Source organism: Aquarana catesbeiana, linkage group LG02 (genome assembly GCF_042186555.1).
Source record: "Aquarana catesbeiana isolate 2022-GZ linkage group LG02, ASM4218655v1, whole genome shotgun sequence".
Classification (NCBI taxonomy): domain Eukaryota; kingdom Metazoa; phylum Chordata; class Amphibia; order Anura; family Ranidae; genus Aquarana; species Aquarana catesbeiana.
Window position 1 is genome coordinate 30223648 of NC_133325.1, and position 19448 is coordinate 30243095.

The following is a 19448-nucleotide window of genomic DNA, read 5'->3' on the forward strand; positions in this document are numbered from 1 at the left end:
AAATACGAATTTCCGAATTTCTGAAATATGAATTTCCGAATTTTCGAATTTCAAACTTCTGAATTTCCGAATTTTCAAATTCAGAAAATTCTGAAATTCCAAAATTCAAAAATTCAAAAATCCGAAAAAAAGAAAGAAAATCAGTAAAATTTGAAATAATAACTAACTATTAAATAATAGGTATTGGAATTTCCTTTCAAATTTGGCTGTTAGTGAACGTAACGAGTACGAATTTATCCGAAGTTAAGAATTATCTGAAATAACGAATACTGCATCTAAACGAATGGAACATAACAATCTAATAATAATAAATAACAATAATGATAATAAAACTTTTTCCAAATTCCATTTGTTTAGATGTGGCATTCGTTTTTTCGGATAATTTGTAACTTCAGATAAATTCGTATTCGTTACATTCACAAATAGCCAATTTGGAATTTGAAAAGTCGAAAATTCCGAAATTCGAAAATTTTGAAATTCGAAAATTTTGAAATTAGAAAATTCGGAAATTTGAAAATTAAAAAATACGGAAGTTCAAAAATCCAAATTTTCGGATTTCCGAATTTTCGAATTTCCTGAAAAAAGCAAAAAAACGAATTAAACGAAAATGAGCACATTTTTTTTGTCAGTGCACATGTCTAATTAAAACATGATTACCTGCAGTGTTGGGGAAAAGGTCAAACAGTGGCCAGGGAAAAGATAAGAAAGTTCCCCTCCCCCTCCTATCAGACACCCTCCTGTCCTCCTTGGGAGCGGACTGGGCTAATAGTGGTGAGTTCTAAAATATTTGTGGCATGCAATAAAATAGTACCACTGAAGAGTCTAAAATCAGACCACAAATATGGGACTAACAATGGCAAAGAAAGAGAAAAAAAATGTCCCTCAGTTGGTGGTATCACTGAAAGGAAAGAAAAAAAAATCCTGCGTCAGCTCTGTCACTAGAATGAAATAATGCCCCTGAGTTAGTGGTGTCACTGAAAGGAAAATTGTCCTTGCCTATGTGGTGTCACTGAAGTAAAAGAAGCCCTTGTGTCAGTGGTGCCACTGGAAGCAGAAAATGTAATTGTGCTGTGTTGGGTGTCCAGTGCGCCCCTGTGGAACCACTTAAAGCGGAGTTCCACCCAAAAGTGGATCTTCCGCTTTAAGCACTCCTCGCCCACTGACATGCCACATTTGGCATGTCATTTTTTTTTTTTTGGGGGGGGGGAGTGGGTACTTAATTTAGAGTGGGACTTCCTGTCCCAATTCCTCCTTCCTGCTCTTGGCCGCCTTGGCGACTCCTCCTCTCCCCCTAGGTGGCCCCTCCCTCTCTGCAATCTTCTGGGACACGTCACAGGTCCTAGAAGATTGCCTGGCCACTAGCAGAGCGCCGAGCGACTCGTGCATGCACAGTGCGCGCCCGGCCATGAAGCCGAAAGCTGTCACAGGTGGGTGCCCAAAGTGGCGGCGTCGGTAGAGGGGAGGGGGAGAGGAGCGAGGCAGAGAGGAGCGCCCGCATTGCTGGACCGCAGAACAGGTGAGTGTCTGTTTATTAAAAGTCAGCAGATACACTTTTTGTAGCTTGTGACTTTTAATAAACTGAAAAAAAAAAAACGTGTAGAACTCCGCTTTAAGGACCGGGCCTATTTTTCAGACTCTGTGTTTACAAGTTAAAATCATTTTTTTTTTTGCTAGACAATTACTTAGAACCCCCAAACATTATATACCGTATTTATCGGCGTATAACACACACTTTTTTCCCCTTAAAATCAGGGAAAATCGTGGGTGCGTGTTATACGCCGATCCCTGCTGTCTGTGAGGGGAAGAGGAGCAAGCACCGCCGATATACACATAGCTGAGTGTACTGTGTACTCGGCTCCGCTCGCAGTCACGCCTAGTCCTGCCATTGGACCTGTGTTATGTCCATCATAGTAGCCGGGCCAAGGGGCGGGACTGGGCGGGACTGCAAGAGGAGCCGAGAGGAGCCGAGTACACAGGACATCCAGCTCTGTCTCAGCGGGGGTAATTTTAAACGATCATGCTGCAATGACACCAGGCAAGGCTGCAATGATACTGATCAGTCTGCAATGATGAACAAGGCTGCAGATGGACACTGATAAGGCTGCATTGATGGGCATTTAAATGTAAGTTTTTTCCTTAACCCCTTCCCGCCGACCGAACGCATATATGCGTCCTCGGCTTTCCGGGGTTATACCGGGATGATGCCCGCAGCTGCAGGCATCATCCCGGTACCGTTGTTTTCAGCGGGCGATCGGCTACCCGAATATAACAACCGATGCGGCTAAAAGCCGCTCGGTTGTTATACCGGAGGAGCGGGAGGGGACATCCCCCCCCTCCCGCCGCCTCCCGCCGCTGTTACCGGGCCTCCCGTGCGATCGGGAGGCCCGGTGTCCGGTCCGCTGCCTTCGGCGGCTGGGGGCGGACTGGAACGAAGCTGCGAGCGGCTTCGTTCCAGCCTTCTTCTTGTAAATGCGGAAGCGACGTCATGACGTCACTTCCCGTTTACTCGGCTGCCAATGGCGCCGAATTTAAAAAAGTACACAGTATTCAGAATCGCCGTTTTCGGCGATCTGAATACTTTGAAGTGTAAAGGAGGGATGGGGGGTCTTTTAGACCCCCGATCCCTCCATAAAGAGTACCTGTCACCACCTATTACTGTCACAAGGGATGTTTACATTGCTTGTGACAGCAATAAAAGTAAAAAAAAAAAAAAAAAAATTTAAACACAATTTATAAAGTACAAAAATAAATAAATTAAATAAAAAAAAAAAAAAAAAAAATTTTTAAAGTGCCCCTGTCCCCGCGAGCTCGCGCAGCGAAGAAAACGCATACGGAAGTCGCGCCCGCATATGTAAACGGTGTTCAAACCACACATGTGAGGTATCGCCGCGATCGTCAGAGCGAGAGCAATAATTCTAGCTCTAGACCTCCTCTGTAGCTCAAACCTGGTAACCGTAAAATTTTTTTAAAGCGTCGCCTATGGAAATTCAAAGGTACCGTAGTTCGTCGCCATTCCACGAGTGCGTGCAATTATAAAGGGTGACATGTTTGGTATCTATTTACTCGGCGTAACATCATCTTTCACATTATACAAAAAAATTGGGGTAACTTTACTGTTTGGATTTTTTAAAATTCATGAAAGTGTCACTTTTCCAAAAATTTGCGTTTAAAACACCGCTGCACAAATACCGTGTGATAAAAAATATTGCAACAATCGTCATTTTATTCTCTAGATTCTTTGCTAAAAAAATATATATAATGTTTGGGGGTTCTAAGTAATTTTCTAGCAAAAAATATGGATTTTAACTTGTAAACACCAAATTTCAAAAATAGGCTTAGTCATGAAAGGGTTAATCTTCCCTCCTAAACTTGGGGTGCGTTTTATACGCCGGCGCATTTTATACGCCGATAAATACGGTGTATATTTTTTCTAACACCCTAGAGAATAAAATGGCGGTCATTGCAATACTTTCTGTCACACCGTATTTGCGGAGCGGTCTTACAACGCACTTTTTTTGGAAAAAATACACTTTTTTGAATTAAAAAATAAGAGTAACAGTAAAGTTAGCCCATTTTTTTTATATTGTGAAAGATAATGTTACGATGAGAAAATTGATACCCAAAATGTCACGCTTCAAAATTGCGCCCGCTTGTGGAATGGCGACAAACTTTTACCCTTAAGAAATCTCCATAGGCGACGCTTAAAAATGTCTACAGGTTACCAGTTTTGAGTTACAGAGGAGGTCTAGGGCTAGAGTTATTGCTCTCGCTCTAACGATTGCAGCGATACCTCACATGTGTGGCTTGAACACCGTTTTCATATGCGGGCGCTACTCACGTATGCGTTCACTTCTGCACGTGAGCTCGGCGGGACAGGGCCCTTTAATTTTTTATTTTACTTTTTATTATTTGACACTGTCCTTTTAAAAAAATATACGTGGGTCACTTTTATTCCTATTACAAGGGATGTAAACATCCCTTGTAATAGAAATAAAGCATGACAGGACCTCTTAAATATGAGACTTGGGGTCAAAAAGACCTCAGATCTCATATTTACACTTCAATGCAATACAAAAGAAAAAAAAAAATCTCCTTTAAGAGCATTGGGCGGAAGTGACGTTTGACGTTGCTTCCGCCAGTGAATGCCATGGAGCCAAGTGAGGGCCATGGTTTGGGGACCTGGGTCCTGCTCCAGGGGACATGTATCAATGCAAAAAAAAGTTTTAAAAACCAATGTTTTTTCAGGAGCAGTGATTTTAATAATGCTTAAAGTGAAACAATAAAAATGAAATATTTCTTTAAATATAGTGCCTGGGGGGTCCCCTTAGTCTGCCTGTAAAGTAGCAAATTTGTTCCCATGTTTAGAAAAGTACTGCAGCAAAATGACATTTCTAAAGGAAAAAATGTCATTCAAAACTGTTCACGGCTGTAATGTATTGCCAGATCCCGGCAATATACTTAAAAAAATAATTTTAAAAAACAGTGTGCCCCCCCCCCCCCGTGTCCATACCAGGCCCTTCGGGTATTATAGTGATCAATGCTATAAATATGCAATGATTACTGTATAAAAGTCACTGGCAGGGAAGGAGTTAACACTAGGGGGCGATCAAGGGCTTAAATGTGTTACCTAGGGAGTGATTCTAACTGTACGGGGAGGGGACTCACTAGGGGAGGAGACTGATCGTTGTTCCTATATACTAGAAACACACGATCTCCTCTCCCCTGACAGGACATGGATCTGTGTGTTTACACACACAGATCCACATTCCTGCTCTGTAACGATCGATCACGAGTGCCCGGCGGACATAGCGGCCGCCGGGAAAGCATATCGGCTCCTCGGGGACCCCAGGATGGGAGATCCCATCTGCAAATGTCATATGACAATGGGTGGGTAGGGAAGTGGTTAAATATAGTGCCTGGAGGTTCCCCTTAGTCTGTCTGTAAAGTGGCACATCTGTACCATGTATAGAACCTGCTGCAGCAAAACTGACGTTTCTAAAGAAAAAAAAAAAAAAAAGACATTTAAATTGTTGGCAATACAATACTATTGCCAGTAATAGAAAAATGTTTTTAAAAGAAACAGCGTACGGTGTCCCCCTCAATCCATACAAGGCCCTTTAGGGGGAAAAAACAGTAAGTAAAATTAGTAAGAAAAAAAAAATGAATCCCTCTATGCTCACGCGCGGGAGCGAACGCATACGGAAGTCATGCCCGCATATATAAACAGCGTTCAAAGCACACGTGAGGAATCGCCATGCTTGTTAGAGTGAGATAATTAATTCTAGTGCTAGACCTCCTCTGTAACTCTAAACAGGTAACCTGTGAAATGTTTACAGCATCAACCTATTTTTAAAGCATGATATGTTAGTTATCTATTTATTCGGTGTAACATCATCTTTCACGTTATATAAAAAAATTGGGGTAACTATCGTGTGTTTTTTTTTTTTAACTCATTAAAGAGGAACCGCAGTCTCCTCACATAATTTGTAATAAAAACATCTTTGCCATTCTGATGCTTCCCTCCAACCACTTTGCATATTATTTTATATATACCGTGATTCTGTACTTGCCAAATATGCTGCAGAAATCTCCCTCCACTGAGTCTGGCTGCATCCATTTTAACTGTGGGCAGCTGAAGCTGCTCCTGTCCACTTCCTGGGATTACACAGAGGCACACCTCCAGCCCTGCAGCTCTCATTGGCCCTCTTATGACTCATCCCCCTTCCTCTCCTGGCAAACTCTTACAAGAGTGAGAGAGAGCTGTGCATAATGTCATAAGCCTAGGCTAATCACCAGACAAGAAACAGGAAATGGGCTGTATAAGTGATTTACTGACAGAAAAAATGTTTTACTATCCAAAGTTAAAACAACAAGGGCAGAAGATTTATTAGATTGAAAGTTGAAAAAAAAATCACTGAAGGTCCACTTTAAAATGTATTTTTTCCAAATAAATTGCGTTTAAAAGACCCCTGCACAAATACAATGTGACATAGAATATTTCAGCAAACACTATTTTTTTTCTCTAGGGTCTCTGCTAAAAATAAATATATAATGTTGGGGGTTCTAAGTAAATTTCTTGCAAAAAATATGAATTTTAATTTGTAAGCAACAAATGTCAGAAGAAGGCTGGGTCAGCAAGTGGTTAATCATGTATTTTGTCCTTGCTGTGTGCAATGTTATATCTTTTGTTTGTGCCCAGGGTCACTGGGAACCCGAGCAATGCCCCCGACTGAAGCTCATACAACACACACAGCTGACTGTGTCCTTGCTGTAGCTGTATTGATCATTTGAAAAATAAAGACTTTATTAAAATTCTAAAGATACAAGGAGTCCGTTTATTTATTTTGTTAATGTTAAGCCTGCGGACACACCAGGTAGTAAATTGGTGCGATTTAAAGCCCGACTTCAGCACTACTGTGAGATTTGTAACAATTTGATACGACTTCAGAGAGAGGGGCTGTCGATTGAAGAACACTGATGTAATGAACAAAAGTTTAAGTAGCAAATGGTTAACATTTAATCAATTCCCGCCCGCTCACCGTCAAATGATGGAGGAGCGGTGCGGCTCTCGTTCTGGGACGACGTCATATGACGCCCCGCGGGAGGGAGCACAGCGTGGTGATCGTGGTCGCATCATGTTTCTAGGACATGGCACGACCCTGATCTCGGTAAAGAGCCGATGACACGGCTCTTTACTCATGTGATTGGTGGTGTCAAATCATAGCCAGTCACATGTAAACATGGAAGTGTCGTTTATCGGCTCTCCTCACCTCACCTCCTCACCTCACACTAACAGAACAGGAGAGTTGATCAGTAGCATTGCCTCGCAGGGGAACCAGCACAAGTAATCAGTGCCCTGGTTACAGTAAGGCCCCAGCAGTGGTGCACATCAGTGACCCCAATCAGTGCACATCAGTGACCCCAATCAGTGCACATCAGTGACCCCAATCAGTGCACATCAGTGATACCAGTCAGTGCCCAACAGTACGGCATATTACTGCCTCCTCATCAGTGCCACCTCATCCGTGGCCATCAGTAAAGTAGAAAAAATACTTACCGTAATTGCAACATTTACTGACAAACTAAGAAAAACTTTTTTTTTTTCAAAATTTTCAGCCTTTTTTCTTTTTTTTTTAGTAAAACCTAAAAAAAAACCCAGCAGTGGTTAACCACTTACGGAGCACCCGCCATCGTTTTAGGTTGCTACTTTGAAGAGGAATACCGTTGTTATGGTGGCAGCTAGCTACCATAACCCCAGAATCCTGTTCAAGAGCGGACGGTCCGCTTCAAGATAAAAGTGGTCTTTGCGGCAGATTCGCCGCAAGATCACTTTTATCGATGGCGGGAGAGGCCCCCCCCTCCCCGCGCCGATCTCCGGTGCCCTCCGCCGCTTTCAGGAGCCGGCAGCAGCAGCGGAGGCAATGGGATCCTTTCCCTAGCCTGACATGGAGGCGAGTGAAGATGTTCCCCACCCGTCTCCATATCATTGCAGGGCGGAAGTGACGTCAAAACATCACTTCCTGCCCAATACTCTTAAAGGGACATTTTATTCTTCATTTTTATTGCATTTTAGTGTAAATATGAGATCTGAGGTCTTTTTGACCCCAGATCTTATATTTAAGAGGTCCTGTCATGCTTTTTTCTATTAAAAGGGATGCTTACATTCCTTGTAATAGGAATAAAAGTGACCCAATTTTTTTTTTTTTTAAAGAACTGTGAAAAAAATAAAAATAAAAGGTAAAATAAATAAGAAAAATAAAATAAAAATGTAAAAGCGCCTGCATATGAAAACAGTGTTCATATCACACATGTGAGGTATCGCCACGACCGGTAGAGCAAGAGCAATAATTCTAGCCCTAGACCTTTTCTGTAACTCAAAACATGCAACCTGTAGAATTTTTTAAACGTTGCCTATGGAGATTTTCAAGGGGAAAAGTTTGTCGCCATTCCACGAGCGGGCGCAACTTTGAAGCGTGACATGTTGGGTATCAATTTACTAACATTATTTTTCACAATATAAAAAAAAATTGGGCTAACTTTACTGTTGACTTATTTTTTTATTTTAAAAAAGTGATTTTTTTTTCCAAAAAAAGTGTGTTTGTAAGACTGCTGCGCAAATACGGTGTGACAAAAAGTATTACAACAACCACCATTTTATGAATTTCAAAAAGGGCGATGTTATACCAATATTTGAACACAGGATAGAGCCAGAAAGTAAAATCATTCCACTCTTTTTCGCCATCCTGTGGTCAAATACGGGTATAACATCGCCCATTGAACTATTAAACATCCCAAGCTTGAAAAAAAAAAAAAAATCGAAATTAGGAGAAAGTAAAAACAAAACAATTCACAAAATAAATGAAGCCTAAAATCACCCCTGGAATAAAAGCCCAATTTTCTATACAGTTTGACAGAAAATGTATTAGTAAATCACAGGCCTCTAGAGATAAGTATGAAGGTTTGTAATAAGAAGGCAGCCTTCTGTCAACTGGGGGTGGGTCATTGGGGGTCCCCGGAGTTATCTGAGGATATAGAAAAGAGGAGAGCACCACAACGACCGTGTTTATCGGTGGCTCAACAACCTACCTAAAAGATAAAATAGGAGTTATTGTAGCTAAGAGAATGTATACTGTGTGTGTGTATGTGTATATATATATATATATATATATATACACACACACACACACACACACACACACACACACAGTATATATTCTCTTAGCTACAATAACTCCAATTTTATCTTTTAGATTGTGCAGAAAATGACATCTATTCAGAGCCTTGTAAACATTTTGCTGGATTTTAGTTACAAAAAAGACATCGATTTGGTTTATCGGACATGAAATATTCGTGTTATTCATTCATTGTATAGATTTATCTGGCAGTGTGATGATTACTACCTACTGTACTTCTCCATGTCTTTACACATTTCTTTTTTAGGAATGTTCTGGTTGTAAGAAGGACAAAATCTGTAACTGCTACATCTGTGAAAAGAGTGGCAAATACAGATCGCTCAGTGACATGATGGAGATCCGGTGATTAAATGCTCACTACTTTATTCCCATAGAAAGGTAGAGATCTAGAATAACAATCATTTCTCTATCATGTTCTGTACGCAGCAGAGGGATTATCCTGGATTTTGAGGACATGAAATAAAGAAGATATGGAAGTATTTTGCATGTTTTAGTAATAATCAAAATCCATTTGTGGTCATTCCTGACTAATCAAAATATCTGCTTGAAATTAAAGTGTTGATGATATTTCTCGGATAAATCTCTCATCTGATGATCTCCTCGGATCTCAGGGTCGGATTTGGCGGTATAATAGGGATGAATATTTATCTGTAATCCTCTATATAATTCCGGCGGGAGAATGTGAAATTCAATTTGAAGTCTGAACCAATCACAGTTATGGGCTTTCATTCATCAACCAGTCATATCTTTCTTTTGAGGTTTCCAGAAAAAGATCTCTCTCCATACTTGTTAAGTAAACTTTTCATTAATCTCTATTGCAAAAAGCAGGACAGATTCTGAATTGTGAAATAACATTAAAGTCGAAATGAATTTGATATAAATAACGATTCTTGAAGTGTCGGAAATGAAAGGATCCGCTGAGCAATGTTCTCCGGAAAGTATGGGGAGATTCCTATCGAATGTGGCGGTTGGAGGGCGGATTGTCTGGAACGTTCCATGGAATTCCGACAGGAAATTTGGAAGGAAACCGTTTGAAAGTTGAACCAATCAAAGTTATGGGGGCTTCTCTCAGATATTATTTGTTTATTCCCCTGAGGAGGGTGAGGGAGGAGAGGAGATCTGTGTTCTTTTCCAGTCGGGAGGATGATTGGAATCTATTGAATGATCTCTGGAAGAAATTAATCACAAATAAAAGATGGATGAGAATGAAGAGGAGTCCCTGTAATGAGATCACATTGTTCTATAAACTGAAAGCTTTATTCAATGCAATCTATTCTGGTAAGGTGTGTTGGTATGGAGAGGTGTGTTGTCATTATCACATTGTTCTCCCATAGAGATCAAACTTTCCATTATCTATGATAGGGTTGAAATAATGACTTAGAGTTCCACTTTAATTGTTTCTGTTTTTTCTTACCTGTGTACGTATCAATTGTTCTATTTAAATTGTTTGTGCTCCTTTCTTACCTGTGTACGTATCAATTGTTCTATTTAAATTGTTTGTGCTCCTTTCTTACCTATGTACGTATCAATTGTTCTATCAATCTGTATCTAGATGGAATTTGGAACTGCTGAATAATCATTACATGTTCGCTGATGAGAAACTCTTTGTACCTTAACCTCATTTGGTAATGCCGATAAGATTACTGCTTTTGGAACTGCCTATAAAAGAAGTAAAGGGAGCAGTCCTTTTGGGGGATGCTCAGAACTTTGATACAGACATACCTGACTCTGTGTCTTAATTCCTATATGAAGCAATAATTAGACAAAGCAATATAAACTATAAGCAACTTGTTTAAAAGTTGCACCTAACATCTATATTTACAATCAGATATTTTTACAGAAATGTACATCTGGCTCTTTGTATGGAGAGGTGGGTGGCTCTTGTCTGTTGTGTTATATAGAAGAAATGAATTAAGAGCCCCCCACATACCACACATCAGAGCTGGCATCTCATTCTAACCATGTACAAAATAATTCTGGATTATTCGATGGGCTTTGCTAGCCAGGCACATCTACCCCCCCAAAAAAAAACAAAAAAAACAAAAAACAAAAAACAAAACAGGTACCCCCCCCCCCAAAAAAAAAAAAAAAAAAAATGTCAAGTATCTAGATGGCCGCTTTCCAGTGTTTCCAATTCACTAGATCCCCAGACATTGTTCTGGTTCAGCTACAAAAGTCTACATTGTAAAACACAATTTGGGAATTAGGAAGGAAAACATTACAACGAATCACATTGTATCTCTTCCCAGATCTCAGTACAGATGCCATGTATCTTGTCACCGCCAGGTGTCAGTGTTGCACCTTTATTTGGAATAGAGTGGGATCCATTTTTTTATTCCTTTTTATTGAATATTGTCAGTGATCAGAGTAAATCTCCAGAGGGTCACTTCCAGGTCCCTCCCTGGTATAAAACAACTTACAGGATTTGAACTAAGGGGTGCCCCAGTTGGATGGACAGGTCCTCTTTATGGATATATTGGTGGTCTTTTCAGTCCCAGTGTCTCCCATCCCCCCTATGTGATAGTATTGGTCAGGTGACAGGTCCTCTTTATGGAGATATTGGTGGAGTCGTGCTAATTAGGATACAGTGGAGAAGTGCTATTCAGGATATAGAGGAGCGATGCTTTTTTACATACCAATGGTCCGGTGCTATTAATGATAGGAAGGAGAGGTGTGTTATATATTGAGTATAAATCAGAATACAATTGGCGGAGGAGGCGGACATCATGTATGATATCTATCTATCTATCCTTTTTTTGTTCTTCACAATAATATAGTAGTTATTTGGAATGCATATTTGGGTCTCTGGAGATTTATTATTTTAAATTATTAGATACATGTACTTTCCATGTGATTAGGATCAAGGAAAGTTTTTAGCGCTGTATATTTTCAGGATTAGCCGGAATTCATTAGAGCATCGATCTACTACTATTAGAGGAGAGGAGATAATATTGAGTATACAGAGATGAGCTGATAAAAGGGGGTCTAATATTTCTCCTCTTTATACGTCTTCCTTTCAGTTATAGTGCACTAGGCCATCGCTTATGTGGCTCGGAGAGGTGATTGTAGCCCCATTAGAATATGTGTAACAAAAACAACTGAATAAAGTGAGGGATATTTTTTTTATTTGCAATACAAATTAAATCCCCAGGTTCAAACGTTTGGTGTATTCCCTTCTTTTAGTTCTTTTTGGAGTGAGAAGAAGGAAACACCCGGAAAGATTGTCCTGAAATATTGTGTTAATGCAAATACATATAAGTATAGTGGTCAGTATGCAGGTTTTTTTTTTTTTTTTTTTTTTTTTTTTTCATTCGTGGTTCTAGAAATGAATCCACCACTCACTAATCTACAAATAGCCATTATTTACTATCAAGATCCACCCCAAGTTACACTATGTTAGGATTATCGGCAAATTTCTTATAACTGAAATGGTCTCTTAGGGAATCGAATGTTGATGGATTGCTTCTTTAATTACCAAAAACAATACACATATTTTAGAAAGAAGGATTCAAAAACCTGCGTAGGATATATAGCTGTGTAGTAAACGAGATCGATAAACATACTCAAAGTATCTGGATAACAATAAATGTATCATGGTGACCAGATAATGATACATAGCACATCAAACATGACATTGTGTAATCAGCTGAGACATTTGTATGTATAACAATATCTGCCATCACATCACACAAGGATCTCATGTCACCGGCTGATGTTTTTGTTCCAGGCTCCTTCTACTCAGCTATAGATGAGCAGAGTTCTGTATTAGGGGGAAATGTTTCCCGATGGTCACTCTTCACTCATCTATTGTGAAGATCATTCTAGTGGGAGATGTGAGAAGATTGTTTTCTGGGTAGAATTTGTGTAGAAAACAAGATAGAAGGAAGAATGGGACACACACTCAGGAGGATGGCTGTGTTTGCAGCCCCTGTGTTCAGCCTCCTCAGCAGCTCCTGACAGCTGTAAGTGACCCCCGATAAGTGACAGTCCAGTGAGCAGATCGGGTCCCCGATGAAGATCGGACATCGTTCTATTCCCAATAAAATCATTTTTCTCTCTGTCCGGAAAACACAACAAGAGAGAGAAGATTCCCCAACTCAGCAGTGACAGTCAGTGGGCGTGTCGAATGTGTAACCAATAGCAGTGCAGACTAAAGCTTTGTACTGACCAATAGCAGTGCAGAACGTCTCTATATAAGCCAGAGCGGCGCAAACCAATGTATGTATCTATTGCAGTGACAATAGTTCTAGAATCATGACGGAGACTGAGAGCGCCCCAGCCGCCGCTCCTCCAGCGGAGGCCGCCAAGAAGAAGCCGGCCAAGAAGGTAGCAGCCGGAGGAGCCAAGAAAGGCAACAAGAAGCCGTCTGGTCCCAGCGTGTCCGAGCTCCTCGTCAAAGCCGTGGCCGCTTCCAAAGAGCGCAGCGGGGTCTCCCTGTCCGCCCTCAAGAAGGTCCTGTCCGCCGGAGGATACGATGTGGACAAGAACAACAGCCGCCTCAAGATCGCCATCAGGGGGCTGGTGACTAAGGGGACCCTCGTCCAGGTCAAAGGACATGGAGCCTCCGGATCCTTCAAGATCAACAAGAAGCAGGAGGACAAGGCGGCAGGCGCCAAGAAAAGCACCAAGAAGCCATCGGCTGCGGCCAAGTCCCCCAAGAAGCCGGCCGCCAAGAAGCCAGCCAAGTCCCCCAAGAAGAAGACCACCACCAAAGCCCCCACCGCAGCCAAGAGCCCCAAGAAGGCCGCCAAGAAACCCGCAAAAAAGCCTGCAGCTGCCAAAGCCAAGAAGGTGACAAAGAGCCCCAAGAAGCCCAAAGCTGCAGCCAAGCCGAAAAAAGTCGCCAAGAGTCCGGCTAAGAAGGCGGCTAAACCCAAGACAGCAGCCAAGCCCAAGAAGGCCGCTCCAAAGAAGAAATAATCCCCACCGGAGAGACCTCCTTTCATCTACACCCCCCAAAGGCTCTTCTCAGAGCCACCCACCTCCTCCTGACAGAGCTCTACATACACACAGCGACCAGGGGGGGCCGCATTAGAAGTCCTCCATACAGAGCAATGTGACCACCTTACACAATCCCCTCTATAGAATAATATAGAATACAGCGGGAGATCCGATCACAGGACTCTTCACATGACATCCGTCATTGATACAAAGGATAGCTTCAGGTATCCCCCCCCCCAATATAGATATATGTATATATATATATATATATAACACATCTGTGGTGCTGTTTGGAGACCTGCAAATCGGAGACAATTCCCGCACACTGTCTGCGGGATCTCCCCGGGGAGGAGGGGATGAACATTTCCTCTTCTAGACGATCATTGTACAAGGAATTCTGACACTTCAATATGGAACGCAGCGACTGCAGATCCTTCTGTGATCATTAGAGGGGAGACACATCATCCCCTGGACGTGTTACAATGATCAGCGACAAGATCCTTGTGTTATGTGGACAATGTACTCTTTACTAAATATCCATTTCAGTTACAGATTTACCATCCCCCTCCCCCATTAAAGACTTAAGATCGGTTTAGCGGCCCCCGATATCACATTTTTAAGTGTAGGATCCTAAAAACGTTCTCATTGGTTGACAGAGGAAGCACAGACTGCTATGATTGGCGGAGTTGGACATTTTCAAAATGCCCGCCAATAGTTCACAATTTTCCATTATGCAACAATTACCCCCCCCAATGGGCGGTAGTGAATAATGGAACAATGGGGGTTCAGGGGAGTTCCCCGGATTCATTCTTCCTTGTACAGAGTTCTGATCTCCTGATTACACAAATGCTAGTAGAGGAGATAAAGTGAGACCTTCCCCTCCCCCCATATGTTACTAAAAAAAAGTGCAAGTTAAATAAAACATCAGTATATAATTGTAGACGTCTCTAAGTATTGAGCAAGTTGAGATTTGTGGGTTCTCCTTGTACGAGTTTCCCTGTCATATAGTCGGTGTGATGATGATGATGGAGTATATAGATCTTTGTATAGGAGGATGTGGTGGCTCTGAAAAGAGCCTTTGTGTTGGGATTAGTAGTAGTTCGGAGTGTGTCTCTCTATGCCCTCTCCCCGCGGATGCGGCGTGCCAGCTGGATGTCTTTGGGCATGATGGTGACCCTCTTGGCGTGGATGGCGCAGAGGTTGGTGTCCTCGAAGAGTCCGACGAGGTAAGCCTCAGAGGCCTCCTGCAGAGCCATGACGGCGGAGCTCTGGAAGCGCAGGTCGGTCTTGAAGTCCTGGGCGATCTCTCGGACGAGGCGCTGGAAGGGCAGCTTGCGGATGAGCAGCTCGGTGGATTTCTGGTAGCGGCGGATCTCTCGGAGAGCCACGGTGCCGGGCCTGTAGCGGTGAGGCTTCTTGACTCCGCCGGTGGCCGGGGCGCTCTTGCGGGCGGCTTTGGTGGCCAGCTGCTTGCGGGGAGCTTTGCCTCCGGTGGACTTACGGGCTGTCTGCTTGGTTCTCGCCATGACTGCTCAATCAATGCTTCGCTGGTAATGCTGGAGCCGCCCTCATGTGCTGCTTATATAGGTGTCCTATGTAAATGAGTCTCATCCCTCCTTACTCTTCTATTGGAGGATTCAATCATGTGATAGGGAGTGACGTCGTGCTTTCTTTTCTCCTTTACAGATTGGTTTAGAGACAAGTCAGGACAGTATTGGCTGGATTGAAACAGGACCAATCACAGCGTGTGACGTCAGAACACTGAGTGTATAAATGAAGGGGAGTGGCTGTGGGGTGACATTCTCTAGTCTCGATCATTCGGTGATAATGTCAGGACGCGGCAAACAAGGAGGCAAGGTTCGGGCTAAGGCCAAGACCCGATCATCCCGGGCTGGTCTGCAGTTCCCAGTCGGTCGTGTTCACCGCCTGCTCAGGAAGGGCAACTATGCCGAGCGGGTCGGGGCCGGAGCTCCCGTCTATCTGGCCGCCGTGCTCGAGTATCTGACGGCTGAGATCCTGGAGCTGGCCGGCAACGCCGCCCGCGACAACAAGAAGACCCGCATTATCCCCCGACACCTCCAGCTGGCTGTCCGCAACGACGAGGAGCTCAACAAGCTGCTGGGCGGAGTCACCATCGCCCAGGGAGGAGTCCTGCCCAACATCCAGGCCGTGCTGCTGCCCAAGAAGACCGAGAGCCACAAGGCCGCCAAATCCAAGTAATCATCCCGACAATTCCTCCACCTCTATTACCCAACACAACGGCTCTTTTCAGAGCCACCCACCTCTCCATACAAAGAGCCTGACATTCATTGTTTTGTTTCCTATTCTCCAGTTGATATATCTATTTATTAACCGTATAATGCACTCCAAAAGCAAACACTTTGTATTTATTCATAAGTGAGTAGCAAAGTTCACCCGCATTATACCTCTGCATACATTGTTATCGGGAGATCTGATTGTAAATCTAGAAAACGAGGTGTGATCTCTATGGGAGAACAATGTGATGACCACACACCTCCATACCAACAAATATTACCGGCATTGATTGTATTGAATAAAGATTCTGTTTTATAGAACAATGTGATCTCATTACAGGGACTCCTCTTCATTTTCCTTCATCCTTTTAGTTTTGATTCATTTCTTCCAGAGATCATTTAGATTCCAAACAATCATCTCATCTCCTTCCTCATCCTCCTCCGCAAAATTGAAAAGTTACTATCTGGGAGAAACCCCCGTAGCTGTGATTGGTTCAACTTTTAAACGGTTTCATTCCAAGTTTCCCGCCGGAATTCCAAGAAACGTTCCAGACAATCCGCCCTCCAACCGCCGCTTGAAGTGTCATTTCCGACACTTCAAGTAGTTAAGAATCGTTCTTAATATCAAATTAATTTGGTCTTGGATTATATTTCACACTTCAGAACCCGCCCTGCTATAAAATTGTTCACTATAGAGATTAATCTACTGATCAAGTACGGAGCGAGATATTTCAAATTTTCTCGCCGGAATTATATAGAGCGCTACAGACAAATAATAATCCCTATTATACCGCCAAATCCGACCCCGAGATCCGAGGAGATCAGATGGGAGATTAACGGAGAAATATAAGCAAAGCTTTATTTTCAAGCAGATTTTGGATTAGTCAGGAATGACCACAAATGAATTTTGATTATTACTAAAACATATAAAATACTTCCATATCTTCTCCTTTATTTCATGTCCTCAGAATCCAGGATAATCCCTCTGCTGCGTACAGAACATGATAGAGAAATGATTGTTATTCTAGATCTCTACCTTTCTATGGGAATAAAGTAGTGAGCATTTAATCACCGGATCTCCATCATGTCACTGAGCGATCTGTATTTGCCACTCTTTTCACAGATGTAGCAGTTAAAGATTTTGTCCTTCTCACAATCAGAACATTCCTAAAAAGAAATATGTAAAGACATGGGGAAATACAATAGGTAGTAATCGTGACACTGCCAGATAAATCTATACAATGAATGATTAAAGCAAACATTTCATGCCTGAAGAACCAAATCGATTTCTTCTTTGTAACTAAAAATTAAGAAAAATGTTTACAAGACTCTGAATAGATGTCAATCTCTGCACAGGACAGAATGGTTGTGACCCCGCCCCTTCCGTCAGTCTCCCATCAGGTCCGCATAGACTTATGAACGGGAGATCGAGAAGTTGGTAATATTTTTATTGTTGTTTCCTTTTCAAAGCAACATTTTTATGAATATAAAATCATTATCAGCAATTGCTGTTACTAGAGATGAAAGATGATTTTTTTTTCTCGAAGAAATAAATAGAAAACCATTGATAAGGAAGATGAATTGTTGTTGCTTCAATGAATCTGAAACCAGTAGAATGTTTATAAAGCTTACAAATTAATGAAATTATTTTCTGTGTAATGAGAGGACATGACTCCGCCTGTTCACAGGATGGTTTCCCATCAGGTCCGCACAGTCTCTATAAAAGGAGGGTGGGCGGACCATCAGCTAATTTCAGTTCTTCTTAGTACCACAGAAGAGGCGCTATGTCTGGTCGCGGTAAAGGAGGGAAGGGTCTGGGGAAAGGAGGCGCTAAGCGGCACAGGAAGGTTCTCCGGGACAACATCCAGGGCATCACCAAACCCGCCATCCGACGTTTGGCCCGCAGAGGGGGTGTCAAGCGCATCTCCGGACTCATCTATGAGGAGACCCGCGGAGTGCTCAAAGTCTTCCTGGAGAATGTCATCCGCGATGCTGTCACCTACACCGAGCACGCCAAGAGGAAGACCGTCACCGCCATGGATCTACGGATTCGGAGGCTAAACCCTCATAGACACCTACTACCCACTTCATCTACACAAAGGCCCTTCTCAAGGCCACCCACCTTCTCATCCAAAGGGCTGTCTATAGATTTCTCCTGTAATGAAAAACTTTTGCCAAGTGTGTTTTTTTTTTTTTTTATTAGCTGAACATACACTATATAATCCGACATCTAAATTTTCTTTAGATGTTCTAAAAAAAATCTAAACGACCCAGTGTGTATAGATCGTATATAGTTTTGGCTTACAATATCGTTATCTCACTTTTGTTTTTCAGGTAGGTTGTTGAGCCACCGATAAACATCACTTTTCTTGGTCTGTGGCTCTCCTCTTTTCTACATTTGTCACTTGGGGAGTCCTTGGAGGTCGTCAGAGAGCCGCCACCTTGAAGGGGCGGGGCCGGGAGGATTTCACATATTTGGAACCTAAACAGGAAACCGAGTTTTGTGAAATGATTGTACATATTTATCTGGCGGTGTCCCGATTACTGCCAGTCACCTGACATTTCTCTATAGACAGATTCGGGGTGTGATATGAGGACAATCTGTCACCGCTACATGTAAGAGAAGAAGAAATATCGGTCAATTAATTGCGGTTTAGGACGGACAGATGTGATCCGGGTGGGAGGACAATCAGATCCCCCAAATAAGATCGGTTGGGTTTACTTGGCGGGATTGTAGCAGCAATCTTCCGGGATTTTACCGGTTTGGAAGGAATATTTGGAACTTGAAAACCGACACAAGTGACGTCATTTGGAAGATGAGATCTATGAATAGAACTTCTACAATGTCGGGTTTAGCGGTATAATGCGACTGAATCTTCCTACTTTGAGTCTCTACTCAGCTGTAAGAAGTGTGAATAAATACAAAGTGTTCGCTTTTAGAGTGCAATATACATCAAATAACGAATATAAAAACTTGGAGAATAGAAATGAAAACAATGTATGTGTCTTTGTATGGAGAAGTATAATGGGGCCGAATCTTCCTACTTTACTACTGACCTGTAAGAAGAATACAAAGGGTTTGCTTTTAGGGTGAACTATGAATCACATTAATAACATCGGAGACTAGGAAACAAAACAATGTATGTCGGGCTCTTTGTATGGAGAGGTGGATGGCTCTGAAAAGAGCCGTTGTGTTGGGTAATAGAGGTGGAGGAATTGTCGGGATGATTACTTGGATTTGGCGGCCTTGTGGCTCTCGGTCTTCTTGGGCAGCAGCACGGCCTGGATGTTGGGCAGGACTCCTCCCTGGGCGATGGTGACTCCGCCCAGCAGCTTGTTGAGCTCCTCGTCGTTGCGGACGGCCAGCTGGAGGTGTCGGGGGATGATGCGGGTCTTCTTGTTGTCGCGGGCGGCGTTGCCGGCCAGCTCGAGGATCTCAGCCGTCAGATACTCGAGCACGGCGGCCAGATAGACGGGAGCTCCGGCCCCGACCCGCTCGGCATAGTTGCCCTTCCTGAGCAGGCGGTGAACACGACCGACTGGGAACTGCAGACCAGCC

The 19448-nt window shown here is 42.7% G+C and overlaps 2 protein-coding genes across 2 annotated transcripts; one reads left to right on the plus strand and one right to left on the minus strand.

Moving 5' to 3' along the window:
* The first annotated feature begins 12915 nt into the window (after window positions 1-12915).
* Window positions 12916-13751, plus strand: LOC141129676 (histone H1.5-like). Its single transcript, XM_073617770.1, has one exon. The coding sequence runs from the start codon at window positions 12948-12950 to the stop codon at window positions 13611-13613; it is 666 nt and encodes a 221-aa protein (XP_073473871.1). The 5' UTR covers window positions 12916-12947; the 3' UTR covers window positions 13614-13751.
* Window positions 13752-14749: 998 nt separating this feature from the next.
* On the minus strand, window positions 14750-15160 carry LOC141126460 (histone H3). Its single transcript, XM_073612402.1, has one exon. The coding sequence runs from the start codon at window positions 15158-15160 to the stop codon at window positions 14750-14752; it is 411 nt and encodes a 136-aa protein (XP_073468503.1).
* Between the last annotated feature and the right edge of the window lie 4288 nt (window positions 15161-19448).